Source organism: Oncorhynchus masou, chromosome 2, assembly GCF_036934945.1.
Source record: "Oncorhynchus masou masou isolate Uvic2021 chromosome 2, UVic_Omas_1.1, whole genome shotgun sequence".
Lineage (NCBI taxonomy): Eukaryota > Metazoa > Chordata > Actinopteri > Salmoniformes > Salmonidae > Oncorhynchus > Oncorhynchus masou.
The window spans coordinates 39,862,643-39,883,453 of record NC_088213.1 but is presented as its reverse complement, the minus strand read 5'-3'; the positions used below and the strand labels follow the sequence as shown (position 1 = coordinate 39,883,453).

The 20,811-nt window shown below is 45.8% G+C and overlaps 1 protein-coding gene across 6 annotated transcripts in view; it reads left to right on the top strand.

The window, feature by feature from the left end:
* The window catches only part of LOC135504769 (zinc finger protein 536-like), a 210,389-nt gene that overhangs the window by 130,995 nt on the left and 58,583 nt on the right, over positions 1–20,811 (top strand). For all 6 annotated transcript variants that reach the window (XM_064923645.1, XM_064923638.1, XM_064923631.1 and 3 more), the window contains 2 exons: positions 4,217–4,375; positions 11,317–12,942. In XM_064923645.1, the coding sequence (XP_064779717.1) occupies positions 4,217–4,375; positions 11,317–12,942 (1,785 nt within the window). The remainder of the gene's footprint in view (positions 1–4,216; positions 4,376–11,316; positions 12,943–20,811) is intronic.

The window sequence follows — 20,811 nt, the reverse complement described above, 5'->3', positions numbered from 1 at the left end:
CACTAGCATCTGCATAGTGGTCTGCATTAGGAGTTTTGTGCCCATAAATCACACACTAAATAACTTTAATCTAAAATTTCATTAAGTAGTCCTTGTCAGGTAGTAAAAGCAGGGATAATGCAGTGGTGTTTAATGATAATTGGTGTTTGGTTAATAAATTCTGCGAGTCCAGATTACTTTTTAGCAGTGGCTAGAATGCTAGACTCAGCAGTGTAACTAAACCTCAAATTGATTAACTCGCATGAACCAGCCGTTCACAAAGATGGCACCCGTCCAAATAAAGAAAGAGAACAGAGCATCAGCCGGATGGTGTTGTGTTGCACCGGCGTAAGGAAATCAACTCCCCCCGGGCGCATTTTTAAAAGCCTAATGCCTTTCAAATGATGTCATCACATTTGACTTGCTCTCTCTTTTTTTTTGAAATCCACACGTTTCCTTACCATTTTTTTTCTTCTCGCCGTGACCGTAGTTACATAGAGGGAGAGGGCACTGGCTTTGACAGAACACGTGATGCATTAGAATAATGGAGAGAGAGAGAGGGAGACATCTTGTGTTTTTATGACACAATTTGATCTTTTTTTTTTTTTGTGAAAGTGATATCACTGTAATCAAAACCACAGAACAATTTAGCCTGGAAGTGTGATTGAAAGAGCACCATTAAGGAAGAGGCCTTTCCCCTCAGTTATTTCTTTCTTGTTGTTGTTTTATCCATTAATGGGAACAGGGTGTGGTCCGTCTGGAGGGGCTGTCTCAGAGGACAGACACGCATGCGTGCACACACACACACACACACACACACACACACACACACACACACACACACACACACACACACACACACACACACACACACACACACACACAAACAGGTACGAGTGTTGCATGTGTTGGTGGGCTCCTGTGGCATTTCCCCTTGGTTGGTTGAGGAGATTTTTATTGTGACACTAGCAGAGCTCCTGGTGTCAGAGCTGTAGTGCAGCAGACAGCAGCCAGAATGACTGATACTCATCCTCCTCCCAGATGGCCTGTACAACTCTGCTCCAATCTGATCTCAGCCCTTTGTTCTGTTATGTTCCATTACATTTGGATGAGCCCAATAAAATCAGAGCTGCTCTCAAATCAGAAAGCCTGAATTATATATGCACGGGTGTGATATTATTCCACTGCAACAGAGCCTGGATGTGTCGGTTTGTATGTAACTGGAAAAGCAGTGCTTGGCGGAAGAGAGGACAACGTATTGATAACGCAGATTAGATTAGCTAAGGAAAATAACAAGCTACAACATTGCAGTTTGCAGTGTGTAGTAAGAGAAGTACAGTAGTATTAAGGATGTTTCATTCAATTGTCATTTTATTTATCAGCTAAACGTGCGTGTTAGATCAATACATTTACATTTAAGTCATTTAGCAGACGCTCTTATCCAGAGCGACTTACAAATTGGATAGTCATTGTAGAAATGACATTGATCACTAAGAAATGACAACAGTGAAAGCGTCTGACCATATCCATGGAAGGCTTTCCGCTCCCCTCTGGGTAACATTAACTCGACCTAAGCCAACTTAAAGCACTAAACATGTATAACACTAGCTGTGGCCTAACAGTACACCAACAGTGTGTGCACTGTAGCCGTCTCTGAGCGATAGCATTGGGAGTTATGGTTGCAAGACTTAACAGGGTAATATATGAAGCCAATGGCTTGCCTGTGACAATCATTTTTATTGTTGTTTCTCTTGCAGATTTTCCCTTTTGCATAAAAAGGAGCAAAGCAATGGGAAATCAATGCGTGGAGAATAGTTATATAGGGAGTTATCGAGAATCTCTCTGTCCCAGACTCCTCCTGGAAGACCACGTGTAAATGTATGAGGTGACCTTCAAATGTCATAAATGTGTTGCGCAATAAACTGTCAATATTTGTGGTTATACAGCGCAGGATGACTTTTACAGTAATTGGAACAGCCCTATTAAAAGCTTGGGATCAGTCAGCTGATTAAGGACAACCGCGCCGGACGCCTATCGCCTGGGACTCTCTCTCTCTCTCTCTCTCTATCTCTCTATCTCTCTATCTATCTCTCTCTCTCTCTTTCTTTACATGAACAGATACATTGAAGTGTTGGAAAGTATATGTGCAGGTGTGCTTGAGTATTTGTTTGCGTGCGAGTGTATAGCGATTGGAACCTTCGTTGTTGAAGGACTGTTAGATGCTGGAGTGCATCCTCTTCCTGGAACAGGGTCACTATTAACCCTGTCACACAGAGGGCCAGAAGTTGAGGCTGGCCATAAGCTGTGTTTTTAGGGGTTCAATTCAACTCCATCTGGGGTGGACAGGTGGAGCTGTGTTTGCTATGTGAGAGAGGTGGAAACTTTGCCAAGAGGGGAAATGTCAAGTGGTGTAAAATGTGTTTGTGGAGAATTTGGCTACAGTGCAGTATGTGTACAGATGTAGGATCTCAAGGCTCGAACACATGGCGCCGAATGTGGATCTCGCGTTCGTCTGCCGATTGTCTGTGCGTTGTGCTTTGGGGACCGGCAGCTGTAGATTCTACATGTAAAATCGGTGCACAAACTATGCTCTGAGGTGCTAAATACTCTCAGCCAGCAAACGCTATTGTTGTTTCTTAGCCCTTAATTTGAGCCAGTTTCCTATAGCAAGAAAATAATCCTGCAGCAACAGGAAATGTGAACTATTATGTGGATTATAATTCATGCACATTTTGTTTTGTAGCAGTTGATACATTTTTCTGAAGGGAAAAGTGGAAATGACAAACGTTAGAAGCCTTTTTAAACACACTACAAGTTGAAAAGTTGCAACAGGGTGATCAAATGAAGGTCCTACGTCTGTATATGGACTGCAGACATGTTGAGATTATTGATTAGAAAAGCCTTGTGTCTGGGCCTTGGTTTGGAGAGGGTGGGTTTGGAAAGGTCACATGCAGAACAGAATTGGGTGTACAGTGTGAACGGGGCTATGGTTGTTACAGTAAAGGATATATAAACTGTTCAATACTGTATGCCTGTCGGCTTGGGGCGGTCACATGCACATAATTACAATAGTACACTGTACTATAGGCAGTGTGGGTGCAGAGTCATGTGATCAGTGCCAGCAGTAGGAGGACTTGCTGACTTCAGCCTTTCCTTTAAACCTTATTTGACTCTTAAAGAGAAACAGATTAGGCTACTGGAAGAAATGCTTTTGATTGTGTGGCATGGTTGCCTAAGTGGGCTGCTCTATTCAGACGCTCACCCTCCCCACGCGCATACAATGTCATGTGCCGGACTAGAACCGTATGTGGGCTTTGGTGTGGGTCATGCACTGACTGGCTTGCAACATAAGGGGTGATGGGGTGGAGCCATGAACAGAATACTTCATCTCACTGTGAACCGGTACTTCTTCCTGAGTAACCACGGTGCGACAGGCTATGCGGTTGAACAAGGTTATCATGTTGGCATCGGGCTCTGGAGATTCACTCCACCTCGTCGGCCATTCTGCTTGACCAGAGTGTAGCTTTCATAACACATCCGAGCTTACAAGGACTTCTTGAGCAACCGGTCTATACAGTTAGTTGGTCATGTCGTGAGGTCACGGCCCGTATCAACGCATGAGGCAACGTCCTCACCTCACAATTCTGTCCCCGTCAGCCCTTCTCAAATCTATTTCAGTTCCTCCTGAGATGCGGGTGATTATGTGGAGAGCGGTTGTTGGTCTCCACACGTCTGTGCGGTATTAGTGGCAGTTCAAGCAGGGCGAGGTCACTCTTATCACCCTCTCGTATCTCTGACAGGTAGCGACGCTACCTGTCAAACCCAGGGCGCTGCGGAGACGCGTTGGCCCACTGCTGACAGAGACGTTTCTTTCCTTGTATTGTTCATTTCAACACAATCCGCCATATGCTACCAGAAGATGATGATCGCGGGGATGAAACATTACGACGGGAGTGGGAGAGTGTGGAGGGGGTCGGGCCCGGTGTTTCTAAAGGAGCCTGAAAGCTTATGAACTGTCAGCGTTCTGTCAGCTTGAAACGGGTGTGGGGGGGGGGGGGGGGGGGGTAGCGGCAAAACGTGAACCCATTGATGTGTTTTACTTTGTGTGGTGTTAGCAGATTTGGATGGAAAAGGAGGACAAAGGCAAAGAAAAGTGTGTTTTCTGACATGGTGACGGTTTGCAGTGACACTCACCACCGTGTGTGTCTGTCTGTGTGTGTCTCTCTTGTTGCTCCAGATGTCGGGGATGACCTGGGGAAGGCGGCGGGGAGTGTTCAGCAGGCCCCCTCCCAGCACAGGGACAGGAGCCTGGGCTCGGCCATCAAGGACTGCCCCTACTGTGGGAAGACCTTCCGTACCTCCCACCACCTCAAGGTCCACCTGAGGATACACACAGGTCAGTGGAGTGAGTTCCCCTTGGATATTACTGCTACCACCATTTTGCCTTCTGCCACCGATCTCTGCCTACAACTCGAGTCAACACCATTTGGCCATGTTCAATACCATTGGCGGGAAAAGTTATTCGAAGCACACAGCTGTGCTGTAATCCATGGGACAATGGCATTCAGTGGTTCACTTTAGCTACTGTTCTAATCTTATCCATATGTGAGTGTCAAAATATGTCTCTACCTGGATAACCTTCCGTGTTAGCTGCTGGGAGGTGGAGGTGGTCCCATTGAGAGTAATGAGGTGGACACTGTGTCGACTGACCAGAGCAGGCTGTTATACTGTACCCCGCTACACTACACTGCAAGGTAGACATGTCCCAGTGAATATCCGGGCCATTCTAAGGTCACCTGAGATCAACGACGTCGGCTCTGCTAATTGTCCAAACAGGCTAATCTAGCACGCTATGTGCTATACGTTACAGCGTGTTTCTACACTATGTTTCTGCATTGAGTGTGTTTTTGCCTTGCACCTTGTAGCTTTGGAGTACTGCTTGGAATGTAGTTTAGAGTACTGTACTGGACCGCCTGTGAAAATCCATGGCATAATGTTGTGAGTCAGCCCATATCAGACACAAAAGAGCATGACCCTAGAAACGAGTGTTTAGCATTTCTTCAGAGCCGTGCTCTAATTACTTGGCTGAGGGGAGAGCTTGAGTGTACGCCCTAGTGACAGTCTACTACACCACGCTACAATACCTCTTCAGTCCGCATGGCTTTCTCTCGTTCTCAGATTAGGCCTGGGAATGACAGAGTACATCCAGTATGCTCATGGAGATCTCTTGAGTTTTTAGGACTACATTTCTTATCAGCCCCTGTTCTTGTTCTGCAGTGTATCTGTGAACGCTCTCGGGTATAGAGTGCCTGATGTAGACATCTGAAGACACCATTTGACACCCCCCAAAAAAAATAAAATGCCATCCTTAAGTGCCAGTAAAGGCATGGCGCAAGTTTTCAGAACTTAAGATGGAAATCTCTTGCAGCTGAGGAAATCAATGCTTGCTTTTTTTTTCTCCCCCTTTCTTTTTTTTTCTCTCTCGCCATGCACTTAAAAAGAGAGAAGGGAGACCACCCAAACTGTGCCTCCCCCCTCCCCCTTTAATAAGGACCACATACCTCTGGTCTGGAGGGGGAATTAAGGAGCCAGCGTCGCTCGGCGTAGCGCAGGAGCACTTGTGCACTACCATAATTAGGATCTTTGTGTAAAATAGCACATCCAGGTCATCGAGAGCAGCCCCAACCCTGATGCTGCAGACCTCTGAATTACCTCACCGCCAAGAGAGGGGGTGGGACATGGAAATCTGTTACCTAACAGAGGGGGGGCTGAGTTATGTCTGTTTTGAGTGGTAGAGTAAGGGTCCCCAGTAGGGCCATATTTCAGCAGATAGGAAACAGAGGCCTGATCCCAGACCCTCTGTTAAACGTACGCGGTGCAGCAGGTCCTGCGTAAAGCACAACTCAGCATGGTCACTTCGTGCACAGAAAGCGTCTGATGTGTCTACAAGATGTTGCCCTTTAAAATCACTCGTACATTATCAGATTGACTTCAGTTTGAAATGATGATGATTACATCAAGGCGATGACTTTTACATCCTGGGCAGATTCCTCCTTGATGGCAAAACAGTGGAACTCGGAGCTGACATGATGCGCCCTTCATCCTAATTCGGTCTGAACAGCACAATGGCATTGCTTATCGGGAGGTGCTCGCAATGTGCAACACAATGTTAGATTAATGACTCGCTAACATTTTGTTGAAAGGAATGAAGTGAATTTAAATTTCTCTAAAAGTTAAAGAGCTAATGTTACAGTATTAATTTCCTCTTGAACAGTGAGTAGGAAAATATCCATTAGTGAAATTAACCACAGTTTCTAGGTAGCTAACATTGTGCAGAATACAGTGTGGGGCCACAGTTAATGAACACTGCAGTGGGTGATATTTCATTATACAAATTAATGCTCACATTTTAATGGGAAAGTCACATAATGAATCTAGGCTTCAGTGACAGCAATTAGAGACACAGATTGTCCCCTTCTGGACAAGGCAGTATTTAGCAGTAAGCAGCTGTGTGTGTAAAAAAAAAGAAGGTCTTTGCTCTTGACAATGGCTACGCATAACTTTAGGGGGAAATAACCAGTCGAGTTTCCACTCACCTTTAAATGGGGACACAGAAAGAGTCAGGCCTGGCCCATGTCACATAACCTTAACCCAATCAGAATCAATCAATAGGGACCCATGATCTTGCTCTCCATTTCTCTCCCTCTCTCTCCTTCTCTCCCTCTCTCCGTTTCTTTCTCTCTCTCTCTCTCTCTCTCTCTCTCTCTCTCTCCTGTTATTTCAATTTCTCGTTCATGGACAGGTTTAATACCAACAGCCCCTACTCCTTTTTCCAAACGAGTACCTCTTTGCATGTAACAACACTCCTGCATAGTAAACACATATGTTGATGTTTGTTGCTGACCCAACAGCCTTATTAAATGCTATTCAACATTGACTCAAAGGTTAGGCGTTTGGATCGGTTCCTTTCCCCCGACGGGTTTCCCCAGTTCTGCCCAGATAAGATTTGAATAACAGCACTTCTTCCAGTGCATATCGCCTTTCAACGTTACGTAAAGCCATATGGAAATGTATCTGCAAGTATGTCATATCTATTAACTGTTGTAATTGCCCCTCTGTAGTGGCCCTGGGTGTTTATTCTGTGGTTACTATGGAGCTGTGACAAAGCATCCAAATCCAGATGAAATCTGTTGGAGTAGAGGAACTGTTTAAAGAAGTTGAGCAAAACAAACGCTACGTCTCAGCACTGCGAGGATGAATCCATTGATTATATTTAAACATTATATTAGTTCTCATGAAAATATACTCTTTTTTTATAGTAATGTGGCAGGTGATCGTGAAATAGTTGCCCCCATATTTTATGAATTTGTATTTAATTTTTTCCCCTTGATTGTGTTTAATATGTTTTCTTTACTACATATTACATTTTTTGGGGGGGGGGAGAAATGTATATTTCTAAACAAGGAGAAATTATAATTCCTTTCTTTTGTCCCATGGAGATCTGTTGTGTTTCACAGAGGTTGTGCTGTTTGCACCGATATCAATTAAAAGTGGATTAACGGGTACATAATGACCTTTAGCAGTAAATTGTGTGTAATGTTGCAAGGCAGGATACAGTATATTCCCCAGATGTCACACATGCCCCTGACGTATGATTGAGCAGATGTCTTAGTGAGTCCAAATGGTCCACAAAGAACACACACACACACACACCACACCACACCACACCACACCACACACACACACACCACACCACACCACACCACACCTTTACGGTATACATTTCCCAGCCATGTGTACATTGATTACTCTTCACGGTTTGTTTAGATAGGTATCATATGTTCTGTTATATTCAGTGGTGTTGTGGAGGGTAAAAGCTTCTGCTAAATGGCATATATTATATTATTATAATATTAAATGCAAGTGAACACAGTTTGCCCACTTTTTTTGCCTAACAGTTTACCCACTGTTTGCGGGAAAAATGCATTGAACGTATAGGAAGTGTTACTTTATTCACCATGACCGGCGATCAGAGTTTACCCACCTATTTGTTTACTGTAACGTTATGGTCTGTCACTGGTTATATTCAACTGTCTGAAGCCCAAGATTCTATATGTCATCTTATGTTTTTTATTTTACTTGGAATGGTGGTGTTGATAACCATTTTCATCATTAACAGCCTTACAATTTTTTATTTTTTTAAACCGAATCACCCAAATTTCACTCTAATTTTGGGCCTAGAATATAATTTTGTCCAGTTAAAGGAATTGAGAATGATCATTTGCATCAGGGACGTTTCCTTATTAAATCAGCCCAAGCCCTTGTTATCCTGCTTAGAGGATAAGCACTTATTGGGTTAAAAGCTCATCTCGCATGGTTTATTTTAAATATGCTTCAAAATCGCTCTTGTGTTAAAAGAAAAGAACACGGTAGTCTCTCTCTATCTCCCTTTCCCTCTCTAATTTTCTTTCTCTCTCTCTGGTATCAATATTGTATTGAGTTTGTATTTGTGGCCCTTTATTTGAAAACTGTGCAGGAGGTCTGCAGGTCCTACAGTCTTTTTCTGGAATGGTGCCCTCCAAATAATGATAAATTACTTGAGCAGTATTCCATTTGCTAATTATATCCATGATTTACTACTGCGAGAATTAAATCATTCAATTCAGTCTTGCGTAACAATGCAACATTTTTTTCGGTAAAAAATGGTTTCCATGTGTATAATCTAAACATGGTATAGTTATATATACACACACAATACTTGACAAACATCCTTTTATTCTTGACTTTTTCCAACCCCCTTGCTCATAACACATTTACAGTTGAAGTCATAAGTTTATATACACTTAGGTTGCAGTCATTAAAACTTGTTTTTCAACCACTCCACAAATGTCTTGTTAACAAACTATAGTTTTGGCAAGTCGGTTAGGACATCTACTTTGTGCACGACACAAGTATTTTTCCAACAATTGCTTACAGACATATTATTTCACTTATAATTCACTGTATCACAATTCCAGTGGGTCAGAAGTTTACATACACTAAGTTGACTGTGCCTTTAAACAGCTTAGGAAATTCCAGAAAATTATGTCATGGCTTTAGAAGCTTCTGATAGGCTAAATGACATCATTTGAGTCAATTGGAGGTGAACCTGTGGATGTATTTCGAGGCCTACCTTCAAACTCAGTGCCTCTTTGCTTGACATCGTGGGAAAATCTAAAGAAATCAGACCTCCACAAGTCTGGTTCATCCTTGAGAGCAATTTCCAAACTCCTGAAGGTACCATGTTCATCTGTACAAACAATAGTGCGCAAGTATAAACACCATGGGTCTACGCAGCCGTCTTACCGCTCAGGAAGGAGATGAGTTCTGTCTCCTAGAGATAAACATACTATGGTGCAAAAAGTGCAAATCAATCCCAGAACAACAGCAAAGGACCTTGTGAAGATGCTGGAGGAAACAGGTACAAAAGTATCTATATCCTCAGTAAAAACGAGTCCTTTGTCGACATAACCTGAAAGTCCGCTCAGCAAGGAAGAAGCCACTGCTCCAAAACCGCCATAAAAAAAGCCATATTACGGTTTGCAACTGAACACGGTGACAAAGATCGTACTTTTTGGAGAAATGTCCTCTGGTCTGATAAAACAGAAATAGAACTCTTTGGCCATAATGACCATCGTTATGTTTGGAGGAAAAAGGGGGAGGCTTGCAAGCCGAAGAACACCATCCCTACCATGAAGCACCGGGGTGGCAGCATCATGTTGTGGGGGTGCGTTGCTGCAGGAGGATCTGGTGCACTTCACAAAATAGATGGCATCATGAGGTAGGAAAATTATGTGGCTATATTGAAGCAACATCTCAAGACATCAGTCAGGAAGTTAAAGCTTGGTCGCAAATGGGTCTTCCAAATGGACAATGACCCCAAGCATACTTCCAAAGTTGTGGCAAAATGGCTTCAGAACAACAAAGTCAAGGTATTGGAGTGGCCATCACAAAGCCCTGACCTCAGTCCTATAGACAATTTGTGGACAGAACTGAAAAAGCATGTGCGAGCAAGGAGGCCTACAAACCTGACCAAGTTACACCAGCTCTGTCAGGAGGAATGGGCCAAAATTCACCGAACTTATTGTGGGAAGCTTATGGAAGGATACCTGAAACGTTTTACCCAAGTTAAACAATTTAAAGGCAATGCTACCAAATACTAATTGAGTGTATGTAAACTTCTGACCCACTGGGAATGTGATGAAAGCTGAAATAAATAATTCTCTCTACTATTATTGACATTTCACATTCGTAAAATAAAGTGGTGATCCTAACTGACCTAAAACAGATCATTTTTACTAGGATTAAATGTTAGGAATTGTGAAAAACTGAGTTTAAATGTATTTGGCTAAGGTGTATGTTAACTTCCGACTTCAACTGTAGCTGTAACTTATCCAAGAGAAATGCATGCCAGGAGCATTACTATGTCTAAAAGCCAAGCTGAGCATTTTTTTTTTTTTTTTTTTTTTTTTTTTTTTTTTTTTTTCAAATCTGGCTTTGGTTTGAAATATATTGCTAACAGGACGTTTTTAATGTTAAGATACTGGTTGTGACTTATCTCTTCAAAGGCTAAGGAGATCCATTTTTCTGGCCAAATTGCGTTTTGCCATTCAATTTTACCATTAAAAAATATTTATGAATTTTTATATACACAGTGTATTTACATAGAGATGCTCTACCTGCACTGTAAGTCAAATGATGCTACTACCACTATTCTACTACCGTGATATACAGACACATGTTTTCCATATGTACATTCTTGCTCATTTGTGTCAGTTAAAGTTTGTTTTATTTCATATGAAGGAACTGCGTCTTCCACTATTTGCACCAAATAGCCGTAGAGCCATTCAGCTGGGAAGGAATGGAGAGCTTCTTCTCTGTGAATGGTGATTTATGATAAACTGGAAATAGAGAATGTCCGAGAAATCACTGTCTCATCGCCAAGGCAGAGGCCTGTCAGCGAACAAGGCCAAGAGAGTGAGGCCCACCAACAACCGGCATGCAAACACAGATAACATCGAGACAGTTATGTTGTCAGTTGAAAATATTATCTCTTGTAGTGGACTGAAAGCACCATATGGTGAAATGGTTTTATTGCGTCGACATGAGTGATGGCTCACTTTGGAGGAGCTGGATCGACCCGTATTCACATGCCAATCCCCGAATGGAGCTGAGGAGCTGTTTGCTGAATGCAGAATTCTGTTGAATGTTGGTTAACACAGAGATCATTGTGTTGGTTTTCACTGTTGTTCCCTCTCTTGTTCATTTCCTCTCTCTCTCTCTCTCTCTTTCTTACAGGAGAGAAACCCTACAGGTGCCCTCACTGCGACTACGCAGGCACCCAGTCTGCCTCACTGAAGTACCACCTGGAGCGCCACCACCGTGAGCGACAGAATGGCGGCGGCCCCTCCTCCGGACACGCCCCTCCCTCTGAGCACAAGGAGGAGCACGGCAAGGGTGGCGTCTTCGCCCGTCCTGATGTCCTCCGCGGTGTCTTCAAGGGCATGCCCTCCAGCCTGGACTTCAGAGGGGGACCGTTGCACCCCCACCAGTGGGCCTCTCCCGGTATGTTGTCCCCCAGGGAGCGTGAGAGGGACAGAGAGCGAGAGCGTAATGGCCTGGGACCTGACACTCCCTCTGAAAGCATGAAGAGCCCAGAGGGCCCCTCCGCCGCTGATGTCCCAGCCAGCTTCAGAGACCTGGGGCGGGCGTACCAGAGTATGGTGGGAAACGGTGTCAACTTCCAGGGCTCCCTGCAGGCCTTCATGGACAGCTTCGTCCTCAGCTCCCTGAAGAAGGAGAAGGAGATGAGAGAGAGCCACCTGCAGTCCCAGCATTACTTTGAGAGTGGTGAGCCCAAAGCCAAGAGGGCTGATACTGGTGAGGAGAAGGCTGAGGCCAAGCCCTCAACGGGCAAGCCTGGGTCCCAGTACGAGCCTCTGGACCTGTCTGTCAATGTCAAGCCTGAAACAGGCTCTCTGCCTGGCTCCTCTGTCACCTTCCAGGACAACGTGGCGTGGCATGGCTGCCTCTTCTGCTCCTTCACCACCTCCTCTGTGGAGCTGATGGCCCTCCACCTGCAGGCCAACCACCTGGGCAAGGCCAAGCAACGCAAGGAGGGCAAGGAGCACCAAGGAGAGCCCTCCCACTTCCTCAAGGCCAGCATGGGCCCAGCCCACCTCCATGACAAAGACAATGACAGAGAGGGGGTGAAGAGCCAGTCAGCCTGGTCCAACCACATGGAGCCCCATGCCAGCATGGGAGCCTTCCAGAGCGACTTCTACAAGCAGTATGGAGGCATGTACGATGGCTCCCCAAGGACCCCAGGCCTCCAGGGGTTTGGAGCGACATGCCCTGACCCAGCCCTGGAGCAGCAGAGCCAGGCCAGAAAAACAGCTGGGGATGAGCTCTCAGACAAGGCCTCCTGTGGGGAGCTGGAGGAGCAGGGACAGTCTGAGGATGAGGAAGGCAGGGCCGACGAGCGCTGCCATAGCACCGAGTCCTCCTCCGCCCAACCGGAGAGACAGCGACCCCACTCTGATGACGAGGAGGAAGAGGAGGAAGAGGACGCGGTGGAGGGGGAAGATGAGGACAGTGCCACCTATCAGATGCCGATGCAGAAGCAGGCCGTGTCCCCAGCTAGAGAGGCCCAACGACCAGGGGTCTCCATGGGCCCTGGGGCCCCTTTCCCTCCCCAGTCCCGGCCTCAGCCACCCCTGGAGAAGCAGTGGCAGCAGGGCTTGGGTCTCCTTTCATCTCCTGGTGGTCCCCCGGGGCTGCTGAAGCCAGAACATGCCCATCTCGAGCAGCAGATGAACATGCTGTCCGTCCTGAGGGCCTACAGCTCGGAGAACCTCGCAGCGTTCAACGGCCTTGGAAGCGGCTCGAACAGCGGCAGCGGCGTCAAGAGACCAGACGCACCCGGTAAGTGAGCCTGACCCTGCCGCATGGTACCGCCTTTGATCTTATTTACCCTACACACACACACACACACACACACACACACACACACACACACACACACACACACACACACACACACACACACACACACACACACACACACACACACACACACACACAAACACACAAAAAACACATTAAATACTGTATTTACCTACATTCTCTAAAACTACGACATGTACATTTGCTAAAACCCCGATTCATACACCCACAGCATCACGCGCTCGTAACTTTGTCCTGAGATTCACAATGAAACTCAGAAACTCACACAAAAAAAACGAGATTTTCTCGAAAGTGATTTCAACTTTATTTCAAGCAAGTTTAGAAGCTATTGGAGTGGCGAGTAGCAACAGATTAATCTTTATCACACGTTTATATTAGGGAGACAGTAGTGTCTTCTCTCCCTCCATCCCGGGGAACGGAATAATCCTGTCTCCTAGAGAGCAGGACCTCAGCTCCCATGTCATCTCAAGCACACAGCGGTTAACTATCTTAGCTCTCATAAAGCCCTCTCCCAAAAGCCCATTACTTTATAAGACCCAAAGATCTATGGGCCTGTGAAAAATGAACTGTCAGCTTTCATGATTCTGTTAAGGTTACAGGCGCTCCTTGAGACTGCTGTTTTTCGGAGTGCCCTTTTGCAGTTTCGGTGATAAAAATCTCAGGGAAAAGGAATCTTCAAGTTGAGCTCATAGCTCAGCACTGTGCCAGCCAGTGTAGAGTTGTACGTAGTAGGATAAGTGAACTACACACTTTAGTCCAGAATTCAACTAGCCATATCTGGAGGTTTCCGGCATTGAATATGTCTCTTACTCGCCTCTCATTTTAAATGGCAACATACATTTTAAATATTGCATTTCTTGAATATACTGTAATACTAATTAAATGTCACACACAGACGTTTTCCGAGGCCTGTTCTCTAGCAACCTGAATTCATTTTGTGTTTAGGTTGATACCACTGCTCCTATTCTACAAATATCGAAAGTTATTTTATTATTTTGTTTTGTTCGATAAACAATCCCTTTGCAAATAAATTTAGGATTAACGGACCAAAAAATAGGCCTATTTTCATTATGTTTCGACATGCTGCAAAATACTCAGTATATTTCCGTGAGAAATAGTTTTATGCTATGCTTTTGTCTTACGGTTTACGAAGTAATTGAATCAAAGACCAAATTCGAACGAAATGAATAACAGCACTCTTCAGTCAGTTGGTTTTCTACTTAGAGGTTCAATGTTGTCGGCACGATAATTTACCAGGCAGGGACAGAAATCTGTCAGTCCAGTGTGTTGTGAATACGTGACCCTTCGTAAAGAAATGACACAATTGTTCATGATTAGTTGACCTTTAATGTCATGGAAACTATGTCTGTCATCATGGAACCTGTTGCCTATTTTATAATAATAGAGGGTCATTCACAGCGATGAAAATCAGTGCCATTTTGACTTTGTAAGTGCTTTTGTGTTGTGTGTTGTCCTCCTTTAATTCAAAAGGAATTTGAAAGCTACCCTTGTGACGTCGTCGCTTTCCAACAGAAGCGAGAAGAAGCCTGACCTTTTTAGATCTGGCTTTGTCTGTGGAACAAAGGGCTTTCTTATGTGTATGTTATTGTCCCCGAGCTCGAGTCAGTCTCTCATTGTAATAGGGCCTGGCTGTTGACTATGTATACAGCTCGGCAGCATTGATAACTCTTTTACAATCGCCTGACCCGGTTACAGTTTTTTAGACAACACCAAGAGATAACCCACGAAACATAAGAGATGAATATACTCTGAGGGTACAAAACATTACGGACACCTTCCTTGTATTGAGTTGCTCTCAGAACAGCCTCAATTCTTCGGGGCATGGACTCTACAAGGTGTCAACAAGCATTCCACCGGGAAGCTGGCCCACGTTGACTCCAATGCTTCCCATAGGTGTGTCAAGTTGGCTGGATGTCCTTTGGGTGGTGGGACATTCTTGATCCACGCGGGAAACTGTTGAGTGAAAAACCCAGCAGCGTTGCAGTTCATGACACAAACCAGGGTGCCTGGCATCTACTACCATACCCCGTTCAAAGGCACTTAAATCTTTTGTCTTGCCCATTCACCCTCTGAATGGCACACATACGTCACACAAAAATAAAACCCTTCTTTAACCTGTCTCCTCCTCTTCATCTACACTGATTGAAGTGGATTTAACAAGTGACATCAATAAGGGATCATAGCTTTCACCTGGATTCACCCGGTCAGTCTATATAATGGATAGAGTAGGTGTTCCTAATGGTTTGTACACTCTGTGTATGACGTCAGTGTTCATAATCTAGTTGTGTGTGTGTGTGTGCGTGTGTGTGTGTGTGTGTGTGTGTGTGTGTGTGTGTGTGTGTGTGTGTGTGTGTGTGTGTGTGTGTGTGTGTGTGTGTGTGTGTGTGTGTGCGTGCGCGTGCGCGTGCGCGTGCGCGTGCGCGTGCGTGTGCGTGTGCGTGTGTGTGTGTGTGTGTGTGTGTGTGTGTGTGTGTGCGTGTGACAGTGTTTAAGTTCCCTAGCCCCGGCAGGGAGGCTGGAGGCTGAGTGGCTAAGCAGCATGTCAGCGTGTCAGAGCCCTTGTAGCTGGAGCTTCTCTTGACCCCGTAACACTCACCTCTGTTACACCCCTGCTAAATATTCACCATGCATACTCCACTCCACTCAGGGCGGCAGGGCTCAGTGTCTAGTGGTACACACACTCACCTTTACCAGCCTGTACAAGGAGAGGAGGCACAGGCTACTAACCTCACTAGGCTACATCGTTCCATCAGGCCCTGAGAACCGCCCAAGGAAACCCCTCTCACCCCCACAACCAGGGGCAGAGAAACAGATAGTGACCGGACCAGTCCGAACCCACCTCCCCTCTGTATGTGCTGTGAGTGTTCCACAGGCAGGGTCATTCTCAACTAAGGTGCACTCGTACGCTGTTTCTCGGCTAGCTAAGCACAGCTGGATGGAAGTGTGCCAAGCCTGGCCCCGCCTCCTTCTCCACCCCTCACAATGCTCCGTCTCCTGGCAACATCTGCTCCAGAGACCTCACACGTTTGGTTTACAGAGGTGACAGAAGTCCAGTAAACAGTCATTCAAAAACCCTCCAGGAAACATTCTCCAAACCTTCACAGTGTGTTTCCTGTAATCAAGTACAGGTGACGGCAGTGCTGTTAGATATGGAGGTCATGGTAGATGCAGGTAACAGGAGATACTCTCACCGCGTTAATATGTAGAGTGCATGGATAATAGTCACGTCTACCTACCCCATATAAAGTAGTAGAAGGTCTTCCTTAATAAAGCCCACTATCCTCTCCCTTCATCCACTCCTGACCTCCTTATGGAGGGGTTTTCCGTGGGGAATTGCAAGGAACATATTCTCCACAGTTATTTGGGGTGGGGTGGCAAGCCGTCCTGAAAATGTAATTCACAACTGGCACCATGTGATTATCTGAAGTGGGTTTGCATTAGGTTTGCATGCAAATAGAGCATAAATCATTAATATCGAAATTCTCGCCTGAATTTGGGCTGTCGAGCACATGGGCTGGGCTCCACGGAGAGCTGCACGTCGTAAGTGGCTCTCTCTTCATTAGCATGCCCAGAGCTTGGGGTGGGTCCTTCACACGCACCCCCCCCCCCCCACACACACACAAACACACGCACACCCACACACATTTCTCTAAATATATGGATGGCGAATCAACAGTGATCATTCCATTCTCCCTGCTACCTCATTTGAGAGAGGTTTCCAGTTGGTATAGTGTGTAATACAGAGTGTCGTGTTAAGGTTGCTATTGGTCCGCTGTGATGTCGAGGTCAGCCAATGTGGATGTGTTTCACACAGTCAATAGCCACCTGTGATAGAGGCCTATCTATAGTAAAGACGTGAATAGGCCTGTGCTGTTGCACTACAACATTAAACAGTACAACATTGAACGTTTATACAACAGACTACACATTGTTACAGTGTGCACCTTTCTGTAACACTCCCATGGTCGCTCGTTGGTTGAGATTGGCAGTCTGAAGAGGCAGCATTGCTAACCGTGTGGGTTGGGAAAGGACCTGGGTGGGCGCGCTCAGGTGTTGCTGGGAAAATAGCATAACTCAAAGTGAAGCACCTCTCGCAGCAGAAGGAGGGCGATGGAGACAGAGTGACGGATAGAGATCGAAAGCTACGCTCACGTCACTTATAGGTGTATCTCTGCCTTTCTGTGCACAAGGACACTCTGCGTGCGCCCTGTCGTGGCTGGGCTGCTGACTGTCATTGTGGTTGTTTGTTTTTGTCGTTGATGATGATTGTTGGATGAATTGTTATCTTGATTCGCCTGCTTTAGGAAAGTGAAAAATTGCTTGTTTGGACAAGTATGAACCAACAACTCAGTGTCACAGTAATGGGATCTAGAAACCTCCCACTACCGCGACCAGCCATTAGATTGTCCTCTGTCCTTATCTATCGCTAAGCTTTAGAGCGAGACTCAGCGTAGCTAACAGACTGTGTCATGGAGGGTCACAGCACAGTCATGCAGTGGTGCTGGGCCACCCATGTTATGATGTCCCTTAGGGCAAGGTCACCTGTCACTACCTCAAACGCTGATGTTTACTGCGAAGAGTGTGGTAAAAATCAAGAGTTGTCAGCCTCAGCACCCTCATCCGACTTTCGCCACTTAGCCCAGACATTCCAGGGGCATAGAGGGCACTGGTGTTTTCATCTCGGTGACACGGTCAGGGAGAGCGCCGGCGCGAGTGTTAAACGACGGTCTATCGGTGTTAATGCTACAGCGCTTGATGTGGTTCCAAGGCAAATGAATCTACCGACGCTAGACTGGTATGGCTCTGGTGGTATGTCTATGGCCAGCATCTTTGGGGAGAAAAGCAGACCGATGATGGGTGTAGGGGTGCAGGGAAGGATGGGTAGGGGTGATGGGGGGGGGGGGGGATGACCCCCGCCCCGTGATAATAGTTCATAAGGGCACAACACCCCCTGGTGGAATTGCAGAGGAAAAAGAGGGAGAGACGGGGGGAGAGAGTGGAAAGAATGAAAGAGGGACACCGAGAGGTATTTTCGAGTGAGCGAAGGAAATGGATCATTGTCTATTTCAATATTTCTGCTGCGAAGACGTGCGAATCCACCTCATGGCCCTTTGGGTTGATCCATTTGAGAACCCTCAAATGCAGGCGCAGTTTGTTCTCGATGCGCAGTGCACACGTGTCTCGTGCTAGGCTCGCACCTCGGGAAGTTCAGGAGGAGGAGGAGGGAGGGAGGGAGGGAGGGAGGGAGGGAGGGAGAGAGGGAGGGAGGGAGGGAGAAGAAGAAACAACGAACACAGACACAGATTGGCTGTGTCAGGAACACAAACTATGTAGAAAATGTAAATGTATTCAAGCCTTCTCTGATATTTTTAGCCCTGAGTACAGCCTCCTCTGACAGCGTCGGTCTGCTGGTTTTTTGTTTCTCGTGGGGGGGGGGTTGTAGGGTTGGTTGACTACTTAGTTCCAGCAGTGTTCATGTCACTGGTGGCCAATTACCTCTGTCAAGAGGGAGAGATTTGGCCCTCCCTGTGTGGGACTTGAACCCGCAATCATGGAGGTCAGGCGCAGGGATGTGCTACTCCAGGGCCTGTCAACCCCCCCCACCACTACTGAGCTGTTCCTGTTTCAAGCTCAGACCAGAGTAGTAAAAGGATCATATGGGTGGGTCCCTCTGAACAGGTTCTTTAAAGTAATTATGATCATTAAGAACATAAGGTGCCTTTCCTTGACTGGGGGATGTCACTGATGTACAGGAACAGAACTGGTATTACAGCTCTGTTACTTTCTCTGTTGAGAAGAAGGCAGGGCTTTGCAGTTCAAACACTTCCTCTCATACTGCGACTCATACAGTCTCTCTCTCTCTCTCTCTCTCTCTCTCTCTCTCTCTCTCTCTCTCTCTCTCTCTTTATTTCTCTCTCTCTCTTTATTTCTCTCTCTCTCTCTTTATTTCTCTCTCTCCCTCTCTTGATTTGTCTCTCTATCCTGCACACAAGCACACACACACATACGTAATCATTCATTAGGATACAGTAGTAAAATGCAGTCTCTGAAACACACACACACACAGATTAAAGCCTGTGTTCTTTACAGCTTTTTCAATTTGCTGCTCAGTAATTACCAAAGCCACCTAATTCATGGACCCATGGACTATTATAGGAAAACAGAGTGAGCGACAGTGATACCAGCATTCCCAGTCAGACTCGAAAGATATTTATATATTATCTGTGTTTTATTCCTTCCCTAACTGTGTAACCCTCTTAATACACTGTGATAGGATGAAACCTGGTAATTGCCAATAATACTGTCCTCATCAGGTGGCTAATTATCATTAATTTGGTCTTTGTTAGTCTGTTAGTGTACAAACACAGCCACACAGCTCTGACAAGTAGGGAGGGCTGGGTATAAACACAGCCACACAGCTCTGACAAGTAGGGAGGGCTGGGTACAAACACAGCCACACAGCTCTGACAAGTAGGGAGGGCTGGGTATAAACACAGCCACACAGCTCTGACAAGTAGGGAGGGCTGGGTATAAACACAGCCACACAGCTCTGACAAGTAGGGAGGGCTGGGTACAAACACAGCCACATAGCTCTGACAAGTAGGGAGGGCTGGGTACAAACACAGCCACACAGCTCTGACAAGTAGGGAGGGCTGGGTACAAACACAGCCACACAGCTCTGACAAGTAGGGAGGGCCGGGTTAGCTTAGTGCATTAAGACACCTGTGTGTGTGCTAACAACCACGAGAGGCTGTCTCACACGGGTGATGTGTGCTGAGATTAGTGAGATTGTGTTGAACACTAATGACATGCACTAATGTCAATGAGAATCTGTCTCAAATTGATGATCCCTTCTATAAGTAGTTGACTAACTCCACAGCTGGGAGGGAGCAAGGCACTACCTTCCCTGCATGGGTCAAACCAACAGGTCTCTGACCATCTTCACTGCTCCCCCGTACAAAACGCTGGTGAGATCAGCCTTCTGTGGATCGTTCCCAAACCCATGGAGTCTTTAGTTAATAACATCGCTGGAGGGGGAAAGTTCTCCCGTGATTAAGCTGTCTGGAGGATGTCTGTTTCTCTGAGTTTCTTAGGCAACAGACAGTGTTGGCGATACTCCTTTTTGTGCATTGTGCAGTGTGAGATGACGAGCTGACGGGTGAAGCAGAGGTGCTATTTCACACGTGCAATATTACCATTTTGACTTGCACCGAGGTGAATTATCACCTTGTCACTCACCAGTGCAAATACTAGTTTCATAGAGCTATTAATTGTAATAGCTGTTGTCAACCCCTCTGGATGATACCTGTTGCTCTCCCTCTGCAGCCGTGAGATCTCTAAAAATACCCCCCCCTGCTAATTTCCCAGATATCAACTCTTCTGCGCTGAGAAGCTTTTGAAAGTCCTCATATTCTCTCCTTCTCTTTCCAGCTCTTTATACCTTGATGATGTTGGCCTCATAATTTCCTGAAAGTACAGTGAGCGAAGTATCAAGTTCACCTCGGACGAGAGAATGAATATCGGGTGCTAACAACTGCGTGACAATTATTCTAGGCTGGGATCGTGGGAGTTGCAGAAAGTCGCTGGTCCCACTCATACGGTAATGGGTGCGCGCGTGTGTCTCTGTATATGCGCTGTGTGCATTACATTCGATATAACAAAACATTAAACAATGGGTTATAAATTGGCCTTCCAACCCAATATGCCTCATTTGATATGATTTTTGCTTTCCATCTTGTTATTTCGGTGTTTGTTTTTCTCACTCCTGTAGACTTTTGTTCAAATTTGAGATATTCCTCTTAGCGC